General features: G+C 33.9%; 1 protein-coding gene across 8 annotated transcripts in view; it reads left to right on the top strand.

Annotated features, from left to right (window-relative positions):
- ANKRD26 (ankyrin repeat domain containing 26) overlaps positions 1–23710 on the top strand; it is a 124705-nt gene that overhangs the window by 90210 nt on the left and 10785 nt on the right. For 7 of the 8 annotated variants that reach the window (XM_079136807.1, XM_079136811.1, XM_079136810.1 and 4 more), the window contains 8 exons: positions 570–722; positions 9240–9310; positions 9709–9802; positions 13241–13353; positions 15343–15472; positions 19921–20214; positions 20862–21076; positions 22547–22775. In XM_079136807.1, coding sequence (XP_078992933.1) covers positions 570–722; positions 9240–9310; positions 9709–9802; positions 13241–13353; positions 15343–15472; positions 19921–20214; positions 20862–21076; positions 22547–22775 — 1299 coding nt within the window. Of the gene's footprint in view, positions 1–569; positions 723–9239; positions 9311–9708; positions 9803–13240; positions 13354–15342; positions 15473–17828; positions 18942–19920; positions 20215–20861; positions 21077–22546; positions 22776–23710 lie in introns of those variants that run through there. The other variant, XM_079136813.1, reaches the window with a different exon arrangement.

The following is a 23710-nucleotide window of genomic DNA, read 5'->3' as shown; positions in this document are numbered from 1 at the left end:
CTCAGTGACACTCTGTCTCTAAATAAAAATATAAAAAGGCCTGGGGATGGGACTCAGTGGTTAAGTGCCCCTGGGTTAAATCCTCAGTAACAACAACAACAAAAAAAAAAAAAAAAAAGAAGAAGAAGAAAGGAAGAAAGAAAGAAAAATAATCTATTGGAAGGGTTCAAGCAGAGGACTGAATATGTGAAGGACTCTGAAGTTAATTTGTGCCTCCAATGAAATAGGAGGAGCATGTTATACTGTGTAAAAACTCACCACCACCATTTCTGCCCATGGACCTATTTCTTTTTGAGACTTCAGTAGGTTTTTAAATGTTAAAGCTTCATCAGGGGAGGAGTGGATATAAGTCTGAATCTAACATCTAGATAATAGAATAGTATTAGGCAGGAAGACAACGCCTTCTGTATGTTTAACTGAACTCAGTAATAAACAGAAGTATATATACACCTGAAGGGAACGATGAATTGATGTATGTGGTGATATTTTCATAGTATAAGTGAGTTAAATATTAATATAATTTAATAATAAGGTGGTTTATAAAATCAGTAACAGAAATATCTTATCAGGTAGTTGTGAGACAACTTCAACAAGAACTGGCTGATACCCTGAAAAAACAATCTATGTCAGAGGCTTCATTAGAAGTTTCATCACGTTATCGCATTAGTTTGGAAGATGAGACACAGGATTTAAAGAAAAAACTAGCTCAAATAAGAAGTCAAGTATGTATGAAATTTAACATGTCAATAGTTAAATTGTTTTGGGATACTAATTCCAGTGAACAGGTTTTCTATTTAATTAATGAAATAATTAATAATGTTATATAATACAATGTAACATAATTATAATGTTATATAATAATAATGTAATTGCCATATTAATATCTTTGTGATATGCTTATTTCTTAAATTCTCACTTGAATGCAAGTGAGAATTTAAGAAATTTCATACATCCTTAAAACATTTACACTACAAAATTTGAGAATTTTACATCATACATCACAGAAGTTGAGAGACATAATTCTGTTAAACAGTATTTTTTAGTGATATCTCTGTTGTCGTTCTGAAGTGAGGCAGATTAAATCAGAGAATAATGTTTAATGGACTGTCCCAGAAAATTCTTATTTCTTACCTTCTGTGAATAGGCAGAATCTATTATACAGTATATATTTATTTTGCAGGTTTCAAGATGATTTGCACAGAAAGGTCATTATACTTTTCTGAAAAATGCAAAAGTTTTACATTAATTTTAAAACTATTTTACATTAATTGTAAAACTATTTAAAACGTTAGACATTTTCCTTGGTTTTCTTTCATTTTAAATGACTTATTATACAGACATGTATAGGATTTGTAGCCAAAGTAAAAAATTAGAAAATTATCTAGATTCTCCCTTTGGATTTTTTAAAAAGCATCTTTATTGAAATAAAACAATATACATACAGGTCACCAATTTTAAGCATAAAATTTATGTATATTCAGAGTGGCATAACCATCACTGTATTTCTATAACATTTCATCACCTTAAAAAGAAACCCCAAATTCCTTAGCTATTATCCTCCCCAATCCCTTTATCTTCCCCAGTCCTAGGAAACTCTCAATCTATTTTTTTTTTTTTTTTCTCTATAATTAACCTGTCCTGGTGTCCTGGACATTTCACATAAATAGAGTAATAGAGTCATGCATATTTAGTCTTTTTTTTTTTTTTTTTTTGGTACCAGGGATTGAACTCAGGGGCACTAAACCACTGAGCCACATCCCCAGCCCATTTTTTGTATTTTAGTTAGAGACAGGATCTCACTGAGTCACTTAGGGCCTTGCTAAGTTGCTGAGGCTATCTTTGAACTCATGATCCTCCTGCCTCAGCCTCCTGAGCCACTGGGAATTGCAGTGTCCACCCAGCCAAATCCTTTTTGACTTGCTTCTTTCATTTAGTGTAATGTGGTCAGTGTCCATCTCTGTTGCAGCAAGTGTCAGTACTTAGTTTCTTTCTGTTGTCAAGTAATATTGTATTATATGGCTTTGCCACTGTTTTATTCATCAGTTGATCAAATTTAGGTTGCTTCCACATTTTGGCTATTACTAACAATGCTGCAATTAACATTTATTTCGAAGTTATTATTATGTGGACATGTTTTTATTTCCCTGCCATTGAATTTTATCCTCTGTGCTAACAGGGCTGATTTCACCTCTCTCTGCCTTACTTATGCTGTCCTTTCTGCTTTTTTCAGCTTTTATACATTTGGTCTCATTTATTCAGAACTGGCTCACAATTTGCTCTTTTTCATGATGCTTGCTTTCACTGTTCTCTGATTGACCTTGCTCTTTTCAGTACTTGCCTCTGTAGAACAATTTAGCCCTAAATTTTACATTGGTATTAAGTTTTGGAAGGGAATAAACTCATCTCTAAGTATACATTTACCCAAGTGGGAAATAGTGTATGATATGCATGTCACCTTCCCTTCAAGAAACTGAAAATATTTTTGCTTTTACAGTCATTATGATTAAATTAAGTACATTATACCATGCCAGCAACATCTTCTTTGAGACTTTGGCATAGTAAGACTTTTATTCTACCCATAGTTTAAGTAATTAAATGTAAAGTTTAAAGCACCTAATCTAACAAGAGAATTGTTCTGTCAAATGCTCATATTTTTCTCACTATGAAAAAAAAAAAAAACACACACACACACACAACTAGATTTGACTTCCTTTATTATATAGCCAAAACAGGGCTTTATAGATTTCTAGTACTTTACTAATCAAAAAGCTCAGGCTACAGCTTTTCTGATATGCCATACTGTTATCAGAGTTCTAGGCCCAGGCCTGACATCAGGGATTCCAACAAACCAGCAGTAAATAGAATTATCAGTGGGGTGTCTTCATTCCATGTGTAGAAATTTCAGCTACTCATGAGATCATCTCCATTTGCTTCACAGGATATTTATCTCTCAGGCCTATGATCCTAGAAGGGGCACACTCGATTTGCTTTACAGGTTGTTTATATAATCAGACTGATGATCTTAGAACTTAAGGCAAACTGAAGAAAAGAATAACTTCAAAATAAGGCAGTTCCAAGAGAGACAAAATGGTGTCATTTACGTTAGTAATTGAATCCTCCTTTAATTCCTCAGAAAATCCCCATTTCATTTCAAAGGAAATGGGCAATCATTTCTTCTATAAGTAATTCTGGCTGACAGGGCTGGATGTAGGGATCTTGGAATGAAAGACTAACAGCATGAGGTAGCCAGGTTTAAAGCTGATATTGTTTGGAGGGTCACATTAGAGTCATCTAACTGAATACCTGATATTTACCTCCCTCCTCTTAGCCAATGTCCTCCTTTTTGGTCCAGCAAAGTTAGGACCTGGTTATGGTACATACTTGCTGTCTAACTATAAACTTTCAGTTTGCTTTAGCAAATCATAAGTGGTTGCCTCTGCCAGGAGACAAGAGGACCATCCCTTGACTATGTATCTAATTGTTTTGAAAAGTAAGCTTCAAGTTGGGGAACTTCTCCCAGTAATTGATAAGAACTCCCAGACCAATTTCCTGCCTTTTGTATATACAACTTAAATGACTTTTCTAAGTTAGGTAGTTCCAAAGCAGGGGGACTTTTAGCATTTTGACATTCTGTTGTACAGATCAAGGATTCAAGATCTATTCAAATTACAGCTTCATATAGAGGGTTTGCTTAGGCCCCAAATTAGGTATCCATATTCTGCAATAGCCTGTATCTCCGGGAATTCTCATAACTGATTATACATTAGGTTTCATGGACCTTACTATAATTGGAACCCTAGGTAAACAACTCATTGCAAATCTGCACTTTAGAGGGAAATACCTCAGCAAGGTGGTTTAAAATCTGGATGTTTTCTAAGCCAAGTTGAAAAGTCAGACTGGTGATTATCAAGTCATCTACATATAGTAGTAGTGTTCCCTGATTTAGGTGTTAAATTCTTAGCCAATATATCTCTAAAGATCCTGGGGGTACATGTTTCAATCCTGGAGGAACCACTGCTCAGCGGTATTGGGGGGTGACTTTTGACTGGGGATCTATCCATTCAAAAGCAAAAATTGATTCTCTTCACACAGCAATGAAAAAGAAAACATTTTAAAAATTGAAGACAGTAAATCATTTGTACTTTGCTGGCAAGGCATCTAGAAGGGTATAAGTATTAGACACTGTTGGGTGAATGCCTTGGATGTTTTCACTAATGCCTGCAAATCCTGAACAAAGCAGTATTCCTCAGATCAAGATTTCTTTACCAGCGGTACAAAAGTATTATAAGTGACTGGCAAGGCTGATCACACCATACTTCAAAAACTTTTAGAGTACAGATTAACTAACTTCTTCAGGTTTCTCCTGTCACAGTAGTTATTGTTTTAAGCCAGGAGTTGGTACACCTCCTTTTAGGAGGATCTTAATGGGCAAGGTGTTTTTAGCTCTGCCTGATGTCCCATCAGCCCATACTGCTTGAATAACATGTTGGTAGAATTCTGAGGATATTGACTCACTCTCAGATAGCTTCTCTTGGATCAGCATCAACTAGAGGTAAAGTGCCTACTCAGGTGGAATTTGCACTTGCATTTGCTATTTTCCCCAGGGAAGGGGTTACGTTTGCAGAGCAAGTCCTTGCCTAGGAATGAAACTGGGCATTAAAGAAAGCTGTGATTTAAGTGTAGGTCTTCTAAGCTGCATTCCATAGACTGCAAGAAAACCTGTTCTTGGAGTGTACCTGGTACTCCTATAATAGGCACACAGTCTAATGTCTTTGTCAAGAGATCAGTAAAACTGAAAGAGTAGAACCCATGTCAATTAGGAAGGTTAAGGGTTTGTTCCTACTGCCATTTGTACCTGAGACTTCTGTGGAGAGATAATGATTGAATCTAATCATTATCTAGAGAACTCCTAGGGTACCCCAGTCCTCAGTAAAGTCACCAACTGATATTTTAGCTCTTTATTGAGCTGATTCTTTTTATTTAAGAATTTGGGGCTGGGTGTGGTGGCACACACCTGTAATCCCAGCAGCTTGGGAGACTGAGACAAGAAGATTCCTAGTTTGAGACGAGTCTCAGCAACTTAGTGAGACCCTAAGGAACTTAGCAAGAACCTGTCGCCAAATAAAAAATAAAAAGGGTTGGGGATATGGCTCAGTGGTTTAAGTACCCCTGGATTCAATCCCGGTACCAAAAAAATAATGAGTTTGGGGCAGTGTTTCTTCCAATGCTGATTTTCTTTACACTATGTACATTGGTCTTTTTCTAAGATCCTTTTTCTTTTTCAGGTTGAGCCCCCAATATTAGTTTTCCAGCTTTGAGTGAAGATGATGACTTGCTTAGCCCTTCAAATTTCTTGGTCATTGAAAACAGCTGAGAAGGGTTTATGCCCATGGCTCCTTTAAAGTTTGCACCTGCTCTCAGGAGCATTTGTTCAATATAGGTCATATTGAAAATTCATACTTTCTCAGGGGCCTCTGTGTCTAAGTCAGTGTAAGTCTATAAGTCTGATATCTTCTTTCTAGCCAGGCTAAGGAGGCCTCAGAGGCCCCTGATACAGCTGTCATATTTAAATTCTTTGTCATGGCTACTCACTACCTGAGCCTTCCCAAGATACACTTAATGATAGTGGTCCAGTCAGGCCCTTTTGTTTTTTTTGTTGTTGTTGTTGTGGTGGTGGTTGTTTGTAGTCCACTTCAGTTCTGTAGTAGGTATTGGATCTACCAGATTCGAAGTATTTGGGGAATAGCCTGGTAAAGATCTCACTCGTTATTAGCCTTATTTAAGACAGGGCACCTCTCATCAGTAGTTAAAATTATGTTAAACAGAGCTTGTATAGCAGCCCAAGTGGGATAGTGGGTGGCAAAAATACTAAAAAAGAGTTTCACTGCTGGGCACAGTGGAACATGCCTATAATCCCTCCTGCTCTGGAGGCTGAGGCAGGAGGATCTTGAATTCAAAGCCAGCCTCAGCAGCTTATCAAGGCCCTAAGCAACTTAGCAAGACTCTATCCCAAAATAAAAAATAAAAAAAAGGACAGGGAATGTGGTTCAGTGGTTAAGCACCACTGGGTTCAATCCCTGGTGCAAAAAAAAAAAAAAAAAAAAAAAAAAGTTTAATCATCTTCTGAAGGTCATTATGATAAGGAGGGTTAGTGTTCTTCCAGTTTAGAAGATCAAAAGTAGAAAATGCAGTGTGTAACCAGGAATAGCCAGTAGGCTGATCTTGAACATTTAACTCTACTACAAGATACTGTCTTAATGGGAATGGCCATGCCCCATTGGAATGGATGCCCTGGCCAAACTGGGTGCCCTGATGGGTCTTAAATGAGGAGTCTGTTTGAGACTCACTGTCATATCCAGATAGGTGTGTTTTCTCCAACATCCCAGTAGTTCCATCCACTGGAGGGAGAGTTAATTGAGGTATAGCCCTATCTTTCCCTTCATTATTACTCTTCCCCTTCAATATCTAGGTTTGTTTTGGTGCCTTAGATCTTTGCACTATGAGTTTAGTTCCTTGAGAAGTCTTAGTCACGTAAAAGCATGAGTGAACATGTATTTCTGCTCATTTTCCTCATCTTTCGCAAAACAATTCTAGCTGTAAAGTAGTACGGTGGGTCAATAACCCGCTTCAGAGACCATCTTTTTTCTGTATCGAACACACATGTTACTGTTAAAGCAGTACGTGATCGTTTTCTTGGACATAGGTTCACAGCTATAGGCAAACAACCAGCTAAGATTCTAGGGGGTTTTCAGCCACTATCAACTTAGTATTTCCCATAGTTATAAATTATAACATATTATCTCCCAAATTCCTGATTACTTTATGTCTTTATCTTCTCTTTTCACTATTCAGTACCACTAATTCTAAAAATTTTTAATTTTCCCTGTTAAAACAAATGACTTAAGCCTCAAATAGCCAAAAAAGAACCCAAACAAAAAAGAAATTAAAAAGCAAGGACCAATATGTACTGTTGTAAAGAACTAAATGGGTCTCAATTTAAGGACCATTGAATTCAAAAGAAAGTTTGTTTTTCTTCTTCACCAAATAATATTAAAAAGTAGCCAGAGCTAGCCCAAAGTGGAAGAAAAAAAAAATCCCCTGAAATAAAGGTAGTAGTATCAGCAGCTACCTAAGATTACCCTTTATTTACCCCTGACTGGATCAGCTAGCTTCAAGTGGTATTACTACATATCTAAAGATATCTAAAGATAAGAGATGTCCCCCAAAATCACATTGTGAGACAATGCAAGCATGTTCAGAGGTAAAATTTTTAGATTTATGAGAATTTTAACCTAATCAGTGGATTAATCCACCAATGTGGATTAACTGATAGGCAAGTAAGTATAACTTGAAGAAATAGGTCACCGGGGAATAGGGGGTATGGTTTATATTTTGCCCCTGGTACGTAGAACTCTGTTTGTCCATCTCTGTCTCTCTGTCTGTCTGTCTCTCTCTCTCATTTTCTCTCCCCCTCCTTCCTTCCTGCTTGCCATGTCCTGAGCTGCTTTCCTTAGCCATGCCCTTCTGCCTTGATATCTGTTTCAACTTGGGACCAGAGCTATGGAGTCAACCAACCATGAACCAAACCTCTGAAACTATAAATTAGAGTAAACCTTTCTCCCTCTAAATTGCTCTGATCAAGTATTTTGGTCACAATTACACAAAGCTGGTTAGAACAAGTGACTGATGCCCAGAGGGGCTGCTTTGGCTCACCAATGCTATTACCAGAGTCCTAGGCCACAAAGGTCTGAGGCCAGGGATTCCCAACAAACCAGATCCAACCCCAAAAATAACATACAGAAAAGGTAATAACAAAAAGCAGGGGAATAAATGTCTTTAATCAATATGACAGTATTAGGAAGGCAAGGTGAGAATCCAGCATTTTAGCTGTCTTCAGAGTGCTAACAGGAGCATCTAAGTTTACATATAGGAAGAATTGGGGCAGGGGGCAAGAGGTATGCATAATTTAGAAGTCTTAATCAAACTGTGTTATGGCTAATCATTTTCCCAGTTCTGAGTCTGCCAGGTGGCTCTAAAGACGTCCTTATCCCTTGAAGGGGCAATTTCTACTTGCTGCTTAGGCTGACACTTGATTAGCCTGCCACTGATGGTCACACCAGTTACATACTGCTTAATCCAGGAGGTGCTATTTGCATTGTACTGCAGGATTATAGCCCACTGAGTAGTACTGAGAAAAAGAGCTGTAAATTATGTGAAGTGGAAAACAGTACCATTGGCTAGTGGAACTGGTGAAGGTTTTATGAAATGCTGGGGATGTCTTCTGGGCCTCATGTTTCCCCACTTACTGCCACTTTCAATGGTATGAAAAATGACTCAGGGCACCTTGTATAGAAGACCTCTTCCATTGGCATACCACTTACCAACAATATCAAATGTTATTAGTATATAAAATATACTAATAATACTAATAGCAAATACTATATATAGCTCAGTATGTGCCACATACTCTTCTAAATACTTTGTCTATTTGCTTATTTAATTGTCCCAACAGTCCAGTAAATAAATAGTATTATTATTGCCACTTGATAGATGAAGAAACTTGAGACATAAAAAGTTAATTTACTCAAGATCACACAGCTAGTAACTGGCCAGCTAAGAGTCAAATGTAGGCATTCTGACTTCTGTGTAGATACAGCCTCTCAAAGTATTCTGTGAAACATCTAGTTGTCACCTAAAGCATCATATTAATTTTTGTCATTAGTGGCATAACTATGGTTTTATATATATGTATGTACACATGTATATATGTGTGTGTATTTATACATATATGTATATATATATTTTCCCCAAATTATAGTTGAGCAGGTGGTGCTTGGAATATAAAAATATGAATGCTTACCATAAGGAATTTCCTCTTTCTGCATTTTTCCAGTTTTGTCAGTTTAAAAGCAAAAGACCTGGGGATATAAATAGTTCAGTGTCAGAGTACTTGCCTGATATTGGATGAAACCCTGGATTCAATATTCAGCACCACAAAAAACAACAAAAGCAAGAGTAATGTGTTTCAGCCTTAGAGTAAGGATCTATAAACTTTTCTATAAAGGGTCAGATGTTTAAGTCTTTTATGGGCCATGAGATTCCCTATTGTAATAACTCAGCTAACTCTGCTTTTATAGCACAAAAATAGAGACAGTATGCAAATTAAGGGATATAGCAAAAAAAAGTGATGGACAAATTTATACGTGGTTATTGTTATCAATTTTTTTTCTTTGTTTTAGTTACAAGAAGCAGAGGATCGACACACAGAGGCTACACAATGTGTTGTGAAGATGCAAGATCACCTACAAAAGTATAATTTAAGCAGCATACAAATAACTTTAATTATAATTAAAATAAGCAGTGTAGCGTGAGAATTATATCATTTACCATAACAAAGCTGTGTGAAGTGGGGGGAATTTCAGATTTAAGTTACTTAAAATGTGTATTTTAGGGCTGAGGTTGTAGCTCGTTAATACAGCTCATACTTCACATGTATGAAGTCCTTGGGAGATCCCCAGTACTACCAAAAGAAAAGTACATGATTTTTCTACATTATTCACTAAGCTCAGCTAGAAAAATGACAGTTACCAAATTAATCTGCTTTTCAGATTTTTAAGACTTTAGGTAGTCTTGGAGATGTTTGTACAAAAATTATGTAGTATTTTAAAAATTGTTCTAAGAATAATTATTTTAAAATACACATTTTAGGCTTGAAACTGAAAATTCTAAGTTAAAAGTTACAATAAAAAAACAAACAGGAAAAATTGAACAGCTTCAGAAAAACCTGCTAAGTGCAAATTTGGTAAGTCAATCTCTTATTAATTTATGTCATACTGAAAAGGAATTTTTTTTTATTTCTTTAGTAGCATATGGGAGTATTTTAGACAGTATGAAAAGTCTTACTGATAAAAATATTTGTGGTATTCATATTGATAGTACTTGCTACTAGTATTGTTAAGTCCTCCTTGTAGAAGTTGACTGAATGCATAAAATTATTTTGATAGTAAGATTTTTTAAAAAAGACTGTGATAGTTTAAAACCAGTGTTTTACACATTTCACTTATTGTTTATCCATTCAGCCATTGATGGACATGTGAGTTGTAATGCTTTTCTGGGCATTGGTATACAAGTATCTGAATCCCTGGTAGTATTTTAGAACAACTTTTTATTCCAGTAAGTTTAAGTAATTATTTGATTTAGAATTCTGAATTTCTCTCATAATTTAAACCTTTCAGTGAGGTTTTAGAATGAATTACTTATACTTTGTATTCCTCATCAAGAATGAATTATACACTGGGCTGGGGATATAACTCAGTTGGTAGAGTGCTTGCCTTGCAAGCACAAGGCCCTGGGTTCAATCCTCAGCACTGCAAAAAAAAAAAAAAAAAGAGAGAGAGAGAGAGGGATGCCACTGAAGAAACTGACCTGGCTGCTTGCTTTAATAGGAACTTACAGAGTAATATAGTACTCCTAGAATCACAGTTCAGAAATAATTTTTTCCCTTCACCTTTGTTCATTAGTCTTTCAAAGACCTACAGTCCAGACTCAGAAAAGACTGATGATACATCAATTCAGGATGCCATTTTATTGATGTATAATAAAAACATATAACTCTTTACCAAGCAAAATAGAATTCTCCTATTATTCATGTTTTCCTATGTAGGTATTATGATCACAAGATTGCATTGTGAACACTAAACTGGAGCAATGAGGTAGTTGTTTCCACTAACTGGTTTCTTTTTCTTTTAAATATTTTTTTAGCTTGTGATGGACCTTTATTTAATTTTATTTGATGCTGAGAATCAAACCCAGTGCCTCACACATGCTAGGCAAGCACTCTACCCTTGAGCCACAACCCAAGTCTGTAACTGGTTCTTCTAAGTCACAGCAGCTAGATTCAAGTAATTCCTTTATGTAGATACATTTGTCAGGAGAACAAGAACACTTATGTTGACTGATCTTTCTAATAAAATAAATCAAAAAGATTTTTTTCTAGATTTCATATAAATTTTCCCCCATTTTATTGGCATACTTTTTATACATATGACAAGATCATATGTTGATTAGGAGTCTTCTGTGAATGAAAGTGTCAGGAGATATCCTGACAGAAATGTCATAAGGTATAAAAAAATTGATAAATTTTTAATAGTACCCAAAAGCTATTGAACTTATTAAAAAATAATGAGGGATCTTCTAAAGATTCCCAAAGAAATGATTCAGGGATATGACGTAGAGTAATTAGCCACTTTGAAGTCTACTTTTACTAAATCAAAAAATTTTTTAAACTTTGATTTAATCAAAAAATTCCATGAGAAATGGCTTTTAGCTGTTAGTAACCCCCAGCTTTCTGCAAAAAGTTCTCTTATCATGGGTCTCTATGCTAGTTTACATGGGTTGAGACATTTTATATATACAGTTTTGAGGTAAAGAAGTCTGGACTGGAAGGAATACAGAGTTAAAGCTGGCTCAAGCCTCCACACAATATAGTTGAGTGTACCTCTGAAAGGAAATTTAGAACAAGACTTCTATAATGTTATGTCTTTATAGGAAATTATTCAAAAGAAAACAAAGCAAACAGCTAACAAGCTGACCTTCATGGTAATGTTTAGCATTATAAAAGAAAATGGTCAGCATCCTAAGGGTGAGACCCTCCCAGCCACTCTCCAAATTAGAAAACTACTACTTAAAGTAACATTGTTTCAGTCAGCTTTTTTGTTTCTGTGACTAAAGGACCTGACCAAAACAATCATAGAGTAGGAAAAGTTTATTAGAGAACTCCTGGTTTCAGAGGTCCTAGTCCATAGAAGGCTAACTACATTCCTCGGGGCTTGAAATAAGGCAGAACATCAATGGCAGGAGAGTATGACAGAGGGACCGCAGCTCACATGATGATCAGAAAGCAAAGAGCGTCAGTCTCTATCTCCAGATACAAATTATATACCCCATGGCCACGCCCTCAATGAACCACTTCCTCCAGCCACAGCCGCCTACCTCCAGTTACCACTCAATTAATCCCATTAGGATTAGGGATTAATCCCATTAGGGATTAATTCACTGATTATATTAAGGCTATGGCCTAATCATTTCTCCTTCAAACCTTCTTGCATCGTCTCACATGTGAGCTTTTGGGGGACACCTCACATCCGAACCATTGCAAACATCGATAAGAATCGTAATAAAAATGCATAAGATTGGCTGTCTACAGAAGTTATCCACATCACGTCATAGCCTGTGAGGTTATTATCTGTGTGAGACGTTAACTAGAAGGAAAAAGTAAAAGTATAAGTGATCTCAGTAATGAGGTCAGGGCTAGAAATGTGAATTAGGCAGTCTTGAGATTCTTAAATCTCCAAGCTCGAGATTTAATGAACTCTTGAGCATTTAAAAAGACAGACAGAAATGGACAGAACTAAAAACATCAAGGACTGCTGTGTTTAGAAGAGAAGTGGGGCCAAAGGAGTGAGAAGGAAGGGTTGCGGTCATGTTAGCATTGCTGCTAAGAAGTAAAGCAGGATAAGTACTTTAAAAAGGTTATTTATGGACCTCAAAATTTTTTTTTGGAATTATAGAAAATCAGATTTTAGTGTAAAAGAAGATACTGTGATGGAAAATTTATTTTAAAATGAGAACTTGTACTAAAGAATATTAAAATCTAACGTAAGAGGAGAAACAGCCACAAAAATCAAAAAAAAAAGTTATGGTTTTGTATATCATTTAAAAAGACTTAAAGAGAAATAACTAATAGCAAAGGAAAATAAAATTGAAACTCCTGGGAAAATGCTTACAAAGAGTTAACGTTTATTTTCTCACCCCAGAGTCCAGGTGAGGATCAAAATGTAATGGGAATCAGATGGGAGTTTTACAAAAATTGTCTTAGTTAAATATGATTTAAATAAACTTGGAATATCTTGAACTATTGATGAAAATGTTTCTAGGACATGTTTAGAAACTAAATGTAAATATAACCACTCTAAAAAACATTTTTTCATCAATACTTATATGCAAAACCTTCTATTTTTAACAAATTATGGCAATTTAAATTGTAGAAAAGAAAATGATGAAAATGTAGACCATTTTTAACTATTTTAAGAAAGATCATTATTTTTGAAGTCTATCCTTAATGGCATCAGATTTATGAATATCTAAACACATATTATTCATGAATTCATGAGAATTAATATTTCTAAGAAAGGAGTCTCTAGATTTTTTAAAAATAATTTTGTTTTAAATTTTTCTGAAGTCTGAAGATGATAAGGAACAATTAAAGAAACTTACGGAATTAAAACAATCTCTGGAATATGCTTTGGATCAAGAAAAGAAGAAAAATGGCAAATTAGAAAAAGAGCTAACTGGGTAAAATTTTATATTTCACATCTTTTCAGCCAATCATTAATTGATATAACTGTAATGTTACTAAAACCTAGATATAAATTTATTTTATATCTGCATTTTTCTAATTAAACAAATTAGTTTAACATTTTCTTTAGAAACTCACAGCACAATCTGAAACTTTTCAAATCCCCCAAAACACATTTACTCTAGTTGTTTTGAAAACAGCAACAATGCCTTTGGGATTAATCTTCAGATTAATCCCAAACATTCTGAAGATGTTTTTGCTTTCTTCTTTTGGTAGTGTCTTTGTCTTTAGTATTTACATTAGAATATCTAAAAGCCTATCTTTGTCATTCCTTAACAACTTCAAAAATTATCTTTTTTTTAGTTATAAAATATATTGTGGAGATATACTCCTTTCTCATGAGTTTGTCTCATGTGTACGTGAGATATACATGTCACTAAACTTCTGGGTTTAATACACACACACACATCCAGTATAGAGTTATCCCTTGGTCTGTGCAGGGTTGGTTTCAGGAACCCTGCAAATACTTGATACTCAAATCCCTTATGTAAAATGGCATAGTGCAGTTTGCATTATAACCTACTCAAATCTTCCTATATATTTTAAATCATCTCTGGATTACTTAAAATACATAATATAAATGTCACATAAATAATTGTTATACTATATTGTTTAAAGAATATGTCGAGAAAAATGATCTGTATGTGTTTAGTATAGATGCAATTTTTTCAAGTATTTTTGATCCATATTTGGATGAATACTTGCATATGGAACCTAGAGATGTGGAAGGCTGACCATATATGTCTCATACATACAAATATGTATGTCTGAGTTAAAAATGAAGAATTAAATCAACAACTGTGTTTCTACCACCAGAGGCAGTGAGTTACTGGGGGAGGGACAATGTTTTCCTCTATTTTTAAAGACACTTGTATGGCTGCTTTTTTATTTATTTGCTCAGAAATTGAATTTATTATTTGATTCTAATATTTTTTTCTCAGTAACTATCTGTTTTTATGGTTTTGCATCTCTTGCATTTTGTCAAAGCAAAGCCTAGCCAAAACCTCTTTTTTTTTTTTTTTTTTTTGGTACCAGGGAATGAACCTAAGGGAGCTTAACCACTGAGCCACAATCCATGCTCTTTTTATATTTTTCGACACAGGGTCTAGCTGGGTTATTTAGGGCCTTGCTAAGTTGCTGAGGCTGGCTTTGAACTCATGATCCTCCTGCCTTAGCCTCCTGAGCTGATGAGTTATAGGCATGTACCACACACCCTACTACATTTTTTCTTAAAACAGTCTTTCTTTACCCATTATTTCTCTGTTGATTTCTTCTAAAGCTCTGCCTGGTGGTTTTTATTGTTGTTGTTGTCTGGTTGGTTGTTTGGTTTTGTTTTTTTCCCTCAACTCAGACTTCAAAGATATTTTTTGTCTTTTCCTATTTTGAATGATTTCTTCAATATTTTATTTTTGTTTTGTTTTGCTTTATTTTGTTGGGATTGAACCCAGGGCCTCCCACATGCTAAGTACAGGCTTATTATTAAGCTATACCCACTGGTCTGTCTTAATGTTTTTCATGTGTGCTTTCTTCTTGTAGCCCATGGTCAACAGAGACCAAAGTATATTTTTATATCCCTTTAAAATATGTTCTCATTACCTTAATTACTGATCTCTGAGTTAAATCTAATATTTACTAATAAGTTGATTTTATGTTAACATATTAAAATTTATATTGATAATTATAAGAATTTGTGTATTAACACTTTATCTACCATACACATCATAAAATTTTTCTCCATATTGCTAATTTCATTAGAATGCTTCCAAATAATGTGGGGTTAAAACAGATGAGAGATCATCATAATTTATAGGTTTCTTTCTTTTCTGTGATAAAACTAATATTTAATTAGGTAATTATTGTTAATATATAATAATTATCAAATATTTACTCTTTAAAAACCTTACCCATTCTTTACATTCTTGCAGGTTTAAGAAGCTCTTAAAAATGACAAAAACAAAGTTAAATAAGCATGAAAATGGGGAGTTTAGTTTCCATGAAGATTTAAAAAACAGTTCATTTGAAATGGATATTCCAATTAATATGCTTATATACAAGGTAATTTTAATCAGTTTTGGAACCAAAATCACTTAATTTGGGGAAATATAAACTTTTAAATACTTTGCACAGTGAAATAAAGATTTTTTTTAATTTTATAGATGTGATATCAATGAAAAATATATATGATTTTTTCTATTAAAAGGGCATAATGTTGCTTCTGTGATGTTTTAAACCCTAGCTAATGATCTGAAACCAAGCAATAAACTATTATGTGACCCCAAATTATGAGTACCAAATCAATTTATTTTCTTTAATTGAAAGTTTTTTTATTAGAGCTTTATAGTTATACATAGTAGTTGGGTTCATCCCAAGAAACTCATCTACGCATTTATTGCAATATTATTAACATACCATAAAATCCAGTTATTTAAACTATACAGTTAAAATCTTTTAGCATGTTCATCACCATAATTTTAGAACATTTTTATCAACCTAAAAAGAAACCATCACCCATCCCCTTTCGCACTTAGGGACTCACCAAACTATTGCGTATCTGTAGATTTGCCTCTTATAGACATTTCATGTCAATACACAATATGTGTGATCTTTTTATGACTTCTTTTTGTGACTTCTTTTATGTAGCATGATGTTTTCAAGGTTCATCCTTGTATCAGTACTTAATTTCTTTTTACACTGAGTAATATTCTACTGTATAGATATACCATACATTTTTTTCATTTATCCATTCATCAGTTGATGGACCTTTGGGTTGTTTCCACTTTGGACTTTTTTAAGCTGCTATGAACATTCATGTTAAAAGTTTTTGTGTTTGCAAATATTTTCATTTCTCTTGGCTGTATACTTATGAGTGGAATTGCTGAGTTATGTGGTAACTGTGCTCAACCTTTTGAGGAGCTACCAGTATCACTTGTTTTCCAAAGTGGCTGCCCCATTTTACATTCCATAAGCATATATAATAGTTATAATTTTTTCACATCCTTGCCAATACTTGCTTTCCATCTTTATGACTAAAAAAACATCCCTGTAGTAGAATGTATTTAACTTCACTCCTGTGGAAACTTTTTGCTTCTTGAAGAAGTTTGTACCTTGTTGACTTCATGACATAATGGGAAGTCAAGCTTGCAAAGGTGGTCCATACCTTTCCTTTTCTACATTCAAACCTTTGTAAGTTATTACCCAGAACTTCCCTCTTCATTCCCATTTTCATCAAATCTTGGTCACAGGATCTGCTGACTTGGTCTCCTATTTATAGCATTATGTTTTATTAACTCATCATAATTCATGGAGTTATCTATAGCTTTTTACCAAGTAGGAATGAGAGGATTAATTCTGAACTATCAGCTTTCTTCATTAAAAATCAAGCTAACAGTTCACAATTAGATCTCCTTTTAACCTGGTTATCTGTTTTTTGTGTTTAACACTGGAACTGATCATTATTTGGCACAGATCCCACATTCTCAGAAGTAACAGTTCCTTGTATTCATCTGCTTTTAGTTAAAAAAATAGAGATACATAGCTTTACTTTATAGCTCAATATAGGATTAATGAAATAAAGTGTTACCAGAATTTTAGGACAAATGCCTGAGCTCCAGTAGTCTCCACACCCTAGGCTCAGCCACCTGTAAGAAAAAGCTAATTGAAGATACAAGCAGTGGTGAAGGCAGGAAAGAAATCATCCTCAGTGTGACCATGCAAGGAAGAACAGAAAGGTTTAGTGACCTAAGATCCATCTTCTGAGAGCTAACAAGATCTTTGAGATTTCATAGAAGGGGAAACAAAGATAAGGGCTGAAGAATTTGCATAGTTGGCAAAATAGGTAATGTTAATCAGGCCATGATCTGTGGTCCAGTTGATCATTATTTTAGGATGGTCAGTAAGAAAATTGCTGATGTCTGGGGGTGCAAGGCATAGTTTGACATTTGTCACAAGAGTTTTATCCATGAGGCCAGGCTCATTGGCACACACTATAATCCCAGCAACTCAGGAGGCTGAGGCAGGAGGATTACAAGTTTGAAATCAGCCTCACCAACTTAGTGAGACCCTAAGCAACTTAGTGAGACCCATCTCAAAATCAAAACTATAAAGGACTAGGGATGTGGTAGAGTGCCTTTGGGTTAAATCCCCAGTTTAAAAAAAAAAAAGTTGGGCTGTAATCCTGGATCCAAGATGACTGTTGGAGAGAATAATTCATGAGAAATCAAAAGAAGAAAAAGAAGTCAGAAAAGGTGAAGTCAGAGAAATAATATGGAGCTAGTTAGGCCGATGACTAGACCGTCCTTCAATAATTCAACTCATCCAAGGAAGAATTTTTCAGAAGTACTGCTCTTAAAAGTCAGGTAGTGTTCAGGCACTTTATCAAAGACAAATAATAAAGAAGTAATTTGAATTTCAGGATTTCAAAGCCACTTTGTATGATACGCAGAAGCGTATGGCACAACAAAAATGAGATGACCTTTATATAAACAGACTTGAAATAACATAAGTTATATTCATTTTCTTTACGGTCAAAAGATACTACATTTGGTTTATTGCCCCTGAGGAAAGGAAAAATAACAATTTGATACTAGATTAATAAATACTGAAATCTGCCTCTCTCTTTTAGAATCCACTAATTTAAATCTAATAAAACATCTGATTTTGATTATTAAGCCAAATATTTGTAGTTGCTCTTCAACTATTATACTTCAAATCATGTCTCCTTGCTTCCCATTCTCCCGTAGTCCCAAACTTTAGGAAAAATTCTAAAGAGGCACATTTGCCTGGTTCTAAGAATTTGCAATTAAAGAAAACTTCAGAAAAACTTCTTCCTTGATGTCTTTCTTCTAATTGCTGCTTCTCATTAGCATTGTTTATTATTAATAAATTAGTTTGTGTTTATTAGATCCTACTTTAAAGGAGACTAATTCCTACTATAAGTTATCATTTATTACTGTCTCTGTTTTAAATCCATCTTCTTTTTTAATTGTTCCTTAATTAATTACCCAAAGTTCAATGGCTTAAAACAGCATTTCCCTCCCAAACTTGACAAAGGCAGATTGCCTCTGCCTTCCTGAGCTTTAGTTGAAATAGTTCAATGACGGGGGACTGGAATCTTCTGAAAGTTTGCCCACTAATATGTCAGGTTGTTGTGGTTGTTGGTGCTGGCCATTAACAGAAACTTCAGTTAGGGCAGGAACTGAAACACCTACACTGGTATGCTAGACTCTTTGTTGCTTCAACTTCCTCACATCATGGAAGCTGGGTTTCAAGTGCCAGCAGGATGAGATAACTTTTTAAACTAGCATTGAAGGTCATGTCATTTTTATCACAATCTAGTCATTACAAGCAAGTTAAAGCTTTGCCTACATTTCACTATTTTTATGGAATTACTATGAAAGTAACACAGACAGAGTGGAACCATCTAAAGGCTTGTTCAATTCACAGTTGAATCTGGCTTTTAACTGGGCCAGCACAGGAAGTCAGCTGGACCACCTACATAAGGATTCACCTATAAACTGGGCTTCCTCACAATATGGTGTGGATTCTAAAGGTGAGCTTCCCTTAGAGAAGTTAGACAGAAGCTATATCACATTTTCTAACCCACCTTTAGAAGTCACACAGCAGTCGACCATATTCTGTGAAGCCAGTTATTAAGTCTAACTCTTATCCAGGAGAGGAAATTTTATGTGAGAAATGTCAAAAAATTTATAGATATTTTTAAAATCACTACTCTTAAATAATCATTATATCTAAGGGGAAGTAATTTTTGTCAACTCAGTATCACTGAAATTCTACCAAATTTGTGGGGGATTTTGTTGTTGTTTGTTTGTTTGTTTAGTGCTTCCTTATTCTGTGGGTAGAGTTTACAAAATTATGCTATTGAATTAAGTTAATTTCTGTCCCCCTCCCCCCCAAAAAAAAATGTCTGGATCATTTCACTAAGTTTTATATGCCCCTTACCAAGAAACATTACTTCTTGGAATGCAGTTCAAATTAACATAGAAGATTGGCTGTTCAGAAAAAGGCTATGACATATCCAAATTTTAAAGATTCATTAATTTAATTTAATTCATTAATTTAATTTATCTTTATTTTCAAAATCTTGCTCCGAGAGCCATCTGTTCATGTAGATCTAATAACTCAATGTGATTATCCCTAAAAAAATTATGGGAGGTAAGGATGAGTGGAAAGGAGTAAGATATTTTTTATTGAAATACGAGTTGGAGTCATTGTAAGAAGGAAAGACATGAAACAGTCAAAAAAATTTAGAGTCTAAGATCAAGTGCTAATATTTTATGGTAAATATCTTGAGTGTAAAGAGGCTTTTGTGACTCCTGGGTAGTTTTGACTTTTTGATTTTCTGAGTAATTTAAGGAACCACGATCTAAGAATCTAGTATGTATTATATTTTATCACAACCAAATTTATGTCAGAATTTGTTACTAGTCTTGTGTTAGACTATTCTTAGCCTGCTTCATTATAAAGCTATTATTTTATTCATGCAGATTGATGATCTTGCAGCAAAACTGGAAACTGCATCTTCAAAATGTCTACATCTGGATAAAAAAAATCAGTTTCTTCATCAGGAGCTATTATCCATGAAAACTATACAAAAAAAATGTGAAAAACTAGAGAAGAATAAAAAAAAGTTGGAACAAGAAGTAGTAAACCTTAAAAGTCATATAGAAAAGAAGAACATGGCAGAATATGGTCAAGTAGAACAGTACAAACAGGAGATTGAAGACAGAGCAAGACAAGATTTAGTGGAAAAATTAAAACAAGTCAATCTATTTTTAAAGGTCAGCTTACCTATAATGTGCTTTAATTTATTTAATTGCAAATTATATTTTGAATGTGTACATTTTTGTGTTTTTTCTACTTTCCTTGTAGTTCTTTGTTTTGTAGATTTTTTTAGGAAAATGATTTCTGATACTCCTTTTAAATCAGTTTTCTTCATTATTATAATTAAGTTGATCTTTTGACTCTTAAGATGAGTGGACATTAAACAAGACTATTAGGAAAAAAAGAAAAAATTATGATGTAGAAATTATGCCACTCTTGAATTGTTCTTAAGTTACATTGTTCAATTTTTTAAATTTTGAATTGATTCTGTAATTCTTTATAGTATCAGATTACATAAGTACTAACACGAAAATGATTCAGGACTAAGGATATAACTCAGTGGTAGAGCACCTGCTTGGCATGCAAGAGTCCCTGGGTTCCATCCCCCACACTGCAAAAATAAAATTTTAAATGATTAAATTTTTTATAATTTGGATTAATGCAGTTGATATTGATGGTATAAATATTTTAAACTCTAGCATATTTTTTCATATATTTAGAATTTCTTTCTGAGTCACTGACTCAAAACTAAAGGAAACAAATACACAATAATTGTTTGGATTATAATTATTTTTTTTTAATTTATCCTTTTAATTTGCTTTAGACACAAGCAGCATCTCAGGAAAATTTGGAGCAGTTAAGAGAAAATAACAATGCCTCAATAAGAAGTCAGATGGAATTCAGAATCAAAGATCTGGAATATGAACTCTCTAAAATGAAAACTCAAGAAGATTCCAATAAAATAGAACTGGAAAAATATAAGCAACTCTACGTAGAAGAATTCAAAATTAGAAAATCACTATCAAATAAACTAAACAAGTAAGTCAAAACATAGACTCGTAGGGAATAAATTAAGTTCATTAATTTGTCTATGAAAACAATCTTTAGTTAAGTTCATAAGATGAATGAACCAGTCCCTCCTCTGATGCCTTGGAAATGATTATAGGAGCTAGTTGCCTTAGGAGGAGCTTTATAAGTTCTTTTTGATCACCAGCTCAGCCATCTCATTCATTCATCTTATGAACTTAACTAAAGATTGTTTTCATAGACAAATTAATGAACTTAATTTATTCCCTACGATTCTATGTTTTGATGAATTCAGCTAAGATGGGGAACCATAACTATTGACTATAGTTTTGGAAAATATTGCTCATAAATTAACTTACCTTTAAAAGTAAAAGCCTGGACAGTTGATATCACTTCCCTTTGGTTGGTTGGTTAGTTGGTTTGGTTTTATATGGCTTTTTACTTCTTAATATTCTCCTATGGCAAACCTGATCTATTAGTCTTTCAGCTAAATATTTTTAAAATTTTAGGACAGTTTTATTGTTATCAAATTACTTGTCATCATTCCCTTAAATGAAAATATCAACAAGTTTAACTAATTTTGGGAACTTACAACATAAACCTAAAGGGTAAAGTCCTACTGATAACATTCTATAGGCACATTCTGCCACTGAATAAATTAATTTTCCTTCATTGTGATGATTGATATTATCACTAAAGGGTACCTAGAGACAAAATGTGCTTTATGGTTTTTCTTCTCTATATGAGAACATATTTGTGATATAGGAAATGAGTAATAGTGATGAGGGAAATATAATTTGCAGAGTCATTAAAAACAGTTTCTTGGTCATGTGAGGGGGTGTGCAGAAGGCAGAAAGGGCCAGTCCCTCCTCTGATGCCTTGGAAATGATTATAGGAGCTAGTTGCCTTAGGAGGAGCTTTATAAGTTCTTTTTGATCACCAGCTCAGCCATCTCATTCACCCCTAAATGTTGATGTTAAGTGCTTAATTTCCGCAAGGTAATGGGTGAAGGAGGTGGTGTTTGCAAATATCTTTGAGGAATATTTTTTTAAATCCCCTAAATTGTTGAGTCAATATGTTTCCAACTTGGTTTTTTTTCAGTTTCATTTTTTAAATTACATTTAAGGAGTATAAGATGAGTTATATTTATACATACTAAAATGGTTATCATAGCCAAGAAAGTTAATATATCCATCATCTCTCATAGTTACCCTTTAAATAAGTACTTCTAATGAAACCTCAAGAATCTTTTAAGTGGAACCCTTCCAGTGGTATCAAATGTTACTTACTAAACCATACATCATTAGCCATTTCTCTCCCTCCTACTTTGAATTACTTTTTAGTTGTTCCTTAGAACAATTTTAAACCAATAATTATATATAACACTTGAATAGAAAAGTCCTTTTTTTAAAATTCAAGCCATTTATGAGTCCTATAGGGAAATGTAAGATACTAAGTATTTTCCTTTTGCAATCTTCACAGGGCTAATGAAAGACTAGAGGATGTCAATACCAAACTTCTTGTGGAAAAACAGCAGAACAGATCTTTACTCAGCACTGTTAGTACAAGGCCTGTCCTAGAGTGCCCTTGTGTTGGAAATCATAATAATAGTTTGGTACTCAACAGAAGTTATTTTCCAAGAGAAAACCTAGTGGTTCCTAATTCTAACCTACAACCTTCAAGTAAGAGCGTGGAGAACTACTTAGCTGAGGTTAGTTATATTTTCCCCCCTTATGGTTTCAGATTTCTGCTATAAGTTTCTTTTTATTTTGGTAAAATACAGAGTTGTTTAATGCATGTTAAGTAAAGTTGACAATAATCTGTTTTAATGAAACAAATTTAAGATTTTTAAAGTTTCTAGTGCTCATTTTCAAGAGATTCTCATCTGTTAACTTTATTCAATAAATGTAATTAAACTGATTGATTTGACTTTTTTTGAAAAACTGCCTTTAAATTAGATTTTAAGAAATGAATATTATTGCTTATAACTCAGTGTATACTTTGAGTTGCTTTGGCTTACCTTCTAAGCAATTTTAGTCTGACTGTGCTTCATAAAAGTTTTCCTGCACCATCCCAAGTTTTCTACCCCTAATAAATGAATAATTGACAGCCACATACTTAACCACATATAGATATTTATAATTTTAAGAAATCTGAGATAAACTTTTTAAAGCATACCTGTAACAAAAAAAAGATTAATTTAAGTTAAAAGTTTTGCTGTTTTCACAAATAAGAATATATTCTTAATTGCTAGGATCTTTATCTCAAATATTATAAAATATACTATTGCTGTTTATTGCTATAATAATAGTTTTTAATAGATAAATTAAGCAATATTTGAATTTTAAATGAAGTTCACCTGTCAATCTTGCCTTCATTTGAATGATTGATGATTAAGATGGCAGTGATACCAAATCTTTAGACATCAGACTCAGTCAGAATCCCATGAAAACCCCAATTCAAAAATAAAAAAAACTCATAGAAGTTCAAGTCTAAAGTATCTGTGATAGCATTGCAGTCAAATAGCTTAAAATGGAACAAATTATATGACATAAACATATGTCATATATATGTCTATATAGCTAGCTAGCTGACATTTTTTCATCATTTTCTTAGTTTTATATTTTTCTGAAAAAAATGAGGATG

Source organism: Sciurus vulgaris (genome assembly GCF_902686455.1).
Source record: "Sciurus vulgaris genome assembly, chromosome: 4".
NCBI lineage: Eukaryota > Metazoa > Chordata > Mammalia > Rodentia > Sciuridae > Sciurus > Sciurus vulgaris.
Note: the sequence above shows the minus strand (reverse complement) of the source record. Positions and strands in the feature narration are given on the sequence as shown.